This window comes from Antrostomus carolinensis, unplaced genomic scaffold (genome assembly GCF_000700745.2).
Source record: "Antrostomus carolinensis isolate BGI_N321 unplaced genomic scaffold, ASM70074v2 scaffold10000, whole genome shotgun sequence".
NCBI lineage: Eukaryota > Metazoa > Chordata > Aves > Caprimulgiformes > Caprimulgidae > Antrostomus > Antrostomus carolinensis.
Window position 1 is genome coordinate 4,077 of NW_010290527.1, and position 3,781 is coordinate 7,857.

Here is a 3,781-nt window from a genome sequence, read left to right on the forward strand (position 1 = left end):
GGATGGACAGTTCAGTTTACTAGCACTTGTTTTCCCAAATGATCTGAAATCTTCAGACACTTGATACAGGTGAGCTTACCTGCTTCTCACCTAACCAAGGAGCACAAGCAGTAGGACTCAATGTTTCATCGTCTTTCCTGGTGTGAGGTGACAGTTGCCATGTTGTGGCTACCCCAAAAGATGTTCAGGTAGTGCCCCCACCCGCCTGAGAGGACCTGAGCTTAGGTAAATGTGCCTGAATGGTCAGGGTTTGTTAGCATTGCCTGCCACAACTTCTTGTGAATCACAGCTGCGTTCTCAGCAGACTGGTGTGATTTTCTAGCAGTTAATACAAACAGGAAACTTAAGGAAGTGTAACAACCAACATTTTTTTATTAGAGAGGCAGTGGCCAGGCCAACCAGGAACAATTAATTTTTAGGATTTGGCTACAGAAGAGCTCTACAATCTCATTGCCTTCCCCATGCCCAGCAGAGGGGTTTTTTTTGGGGGGGAGACTTCAGCAGATGCCTTCCATCCTTTGGTCTTTGGAGCTGGTTTCCCTCTAGTGGCATTAAGAGGAGCATCAATTCTGTCTTAGTCACTGATCTTGGTCGGTGGTAGGGGGCAGGGGGAAAGAGGACACTGCAGGGTGTTTCAGACTCCCATCAGGAAACATTGACTTGTCTTCATCTGGCTAGTAGCCTAGGGCTCTTTTATACCACAGGTTCTTTATTTTTTCCATCAGCTGTTCAGCCAGTATACTGAGTTTAGCTGTTTCTCTGATGAGGAAGTTCCTGCAGGAGATGACAGTGTATGTGGTAAGATACACAAATATGTGAGGGTAATCTCTTCCTGCTGTAGTTATCGCACTGCCCTGTCACTGAGAGTGCAAAGCTCCTCAGCAGTCCTGGAGGGGCTTTCTTCAGAAGACAGGATAGGCAGTATATGTTTGCTGTGAGTTACGTGAAACTGTTTCTCTTGGGTCATCATGCTTTTCCTTTTGGGAGGAAACCCTTTCCCCTTTTTTGAGGGACATGTATGTACAGATAGGGCCAATTCTGTGACTTGCATTGAGTGACAGCAGCGTTTCCTGGCACCTTCAGTGCTCAGTCTCTCAAAAATGGCACTGCAGCACCTGCCCAGCTCCTTCCAGGGCAGCTGATCCCCCACCAGCCAGTGGTCCCCTCCTTCTCTACCCATGTATAAAGAGTGGTAACTGCTATCCCTACCAGCATCATGTTCAGTGTGCATCCCTGGCAAGAGGCTGCACTTTCACATGAAACCATATCATCCCACCCCACCTTCTAGTACCTGTCTCCCATTGTAATCACATAAAGCTTTGGTTGCTGATTCATTTCCCATTGGGTCTCCCCATATAGATACTTGATTTATTTGTTCTTTCTCCCACTCCTCCCTCTCCTTTTCCACCCACAGCTATTGCAGTGCTAGTGCAGAAGATTTTTCCATACCTGGTGACAACAACTACTTGAGTCTGGGAAGCATCCAACAAGAACTGACCAACTTTAGGGGACAGCTTGTTCACAGTTTCATAGATGTAAATTGCAGCTGCATCGGGGAAGACCAACCAGTCACGACGGTCTCTCTCAAAGACAGACTTTGAGTGCACTTCTGAGAAAAAGGAGGCAAAAACCCATGAGGCTTCTCCAGTCACTTCTGTTTCTGATATATTCCCCTAGGTGTAGTGGGAAGAGACTTGAAATTCTGAGATTGACAGCCTCCCCCACCATTTGCTCTAACAGCATCCAGGAGCACCTCATCACTCATTTTGGTCATCTAGGTTATAGACCTTACATGGCAGAGTGTTTGCACAAAGTATGGACAATTTCTATGCCAGACCCCTACTGACTTTTTTCATGCTGCTGAGCCCCATATATTCATAGTCTTGAACAGTGTTATTGGGCTTCAGTCCTACTTTATGGATGGGTCAGACTGCTCTAAGGCAAGTGAGAACCCATAGAGCTGAGCCTTCTCTCAGGCAGACAGAAAAGCTTTTCAGACTTACCGGGGAGAGTGGTGCTGAGGAGCAGAATTAGAGCTATCACCAGTGCCCTGGATTGCAGCATGGTTTGCAGTACTGGTTCTGCTCTCTACACCAAGAGACCTGCTGGAGTCAGCATACAATATTTTATTTGTTTTCAGAGAAATAAAACATGTCAGTTAAACACCAGATTTTTGCCACAAACCTAACCAATAAACGAAGAAGAGAACAGGAAAGATCACAGTGCATTTCCTCTGAACAAGTGAGGAAAAAATAGTATAAAAATGAAAGTGTACTTTTATGTATATATTCACAAATATCCACAATGAATTATAGCTTTTAGAGCACCAAGAAATATGTGAGAGTTGAAGTGGCTTCTTTTATACGAGAGCTAGGATTCCTTTTTTCAGCATAAGAGCGAACCACTAAATCTGGAATAGGTTTCCTCCATACACAGCTACAGCTGAGAAATATGTAATGTGGGATTTTTTTGTTTGATTTTTTGGGTAAATTGCTCTAAAGAACATTGTGATAGTGAGTGCATCGCATACAATGATCATATTAATGACCCAGTGATCTGAGTATTCTGTCTTGGTCATGTTGAGGAAAGACCCAACTAGGTTATTTTGTCTTTTCCACACTGGGATTAATGAAGCAGATAGTAGCCCAGGCAGAACAAGTTCTCAAATGGGAGTAAGTGCAAACTTAACTGCATCCAACCTCCTTTATTCTATCTATTAAAAAAGCCAAAATTAGAGTGAACCCTTGAAATGATGGTACTTGGTACCTTGAAAAGATGACATTACATCTAAACAAGCTGTTCAAACATTCTACACTTAAAAAGATGTTTAGAAGTTAAACTTGATTCATGCCCTGAATTAGAGGGCTGCATCACTCAGAGTAACATGAAGAAAACGTTGCATTGCTAGGAATTGCAATGGCAAAAAAGTCTGCAAGTCTGTTACACGTGACTGCTTTCCTAAATCCTGTTCCAAGTAGCTACAGGTCAATGCTCCTTCTTGTTCCACAGAAAAGACATTTCCATCCATTTTTATTGCCTTCTGTGCACAGATTACCTCCAAAAGCTACCACTCTATCTGTACTAGACATTGGCTGACCAGCAGCAGTTGCTGTTACCACCCTTCATTGGTTTTTAATCCTACAACCACTTTCTCCCTCTGTAGATAAAAGGTATAAATTTGCTTCCCAAGAGCATAAAGAGAGGATCTTACCCACTTTAGAGCCTGGTCCCTGTGGCAAAGGCAGCTGGGAGAAGTTTATATGTCTTCCAGCACTGAAAGTCTGAAATCCCTACCATGGGCATGGCCCTCTTATGAGTGTCTTATGGAGCACCCATCACTCAGCTTCAATCCAGGTCACCTCAAGCACTCCCACCCTCCTCCGTTTCAGCAATATTCCTGGCTATGGAGGGTGAAAAGGGCTCACGCTTTGGCTTGCAATAAGAAATGGTGCAAAATAGAATACCATCTCCACTCACTTCTCTATGTCCTAGATACACCAGTCACAAAGTCCATACCACCCAGAACAGAGAGTTCAGCTCTTACCTGTCCTGCTTCCTCTCTTTCTCAGGCTGAAGCTGAGGTAGATGCTCATCTGAGACACCGGCATTTATGCAGAGCTAATATAGCAATAGCAAGGGGTCAAAGGTCCTGCTTTGTTTCCCCATTTGCTCTTTTGCAAACCCATCCAGCTCAGTGGGACAGGCAAGAAGCTGTGGAGGACTCTGGACCTGTTATTGAGATTTGGTAATGGAGGGTCAGTCTGACCTGAGCCTAAGAGAT

General features: G+C 44.3%; 1 protein-coding gene across 1 annotated transcript; it reads right to left on the reverse strand.

Moving 5' to 3' along the window:
* Positions 1-348: 348 nt before the first annotated feature.
* Positions 349-3,555, reverse strand: LOC104529248 (apovitellenin-1). Its single transcript, XM_010173505.1, has 4 exons — positions 3,545-3,555; positions 2,004-2,102; positions 1,450-1,609; positions 349-774 (listed from the first exon to the last, which is right to left on the reverse strand). Exons 2-4 carry the CDS (start codon positions 2,062-2,064, stop codon positions 675-677), a joined length of 321 nt encoding a protein of 106 aa, XP_010171807.1. The 5' UTR covers positions 2,065-2,102; positions 3,545-3,555; the 3' UTR covers positions 349-674.
* Positions 3,556-3,781: the final 226 nt, after the last annotated feature.

Coding starts and splice junctions, on each gene's coding strand:
- LOC104529248 (XM_010173505.1), bottom strand. CDS start 2,064: ATGCTGCAATCCAGGGCACTGGTGATAGCTCTAATTCTGCTCCTCAGC. Junction 1,610..2,003: donor CCTCAGCACCACTCTCCCCG/GTAAGTCTGAAA, acceptor CCTTTTTCTCAG/AAGTGCACTCAAAGTCTGTC. Junction 775..1,449: donor CAAGTAGTTGTTGTCACCAG/GTATGGAAAAAT, acceptor CATCTCCTGCAG/GAACTTCCTCATCAGAGAAA.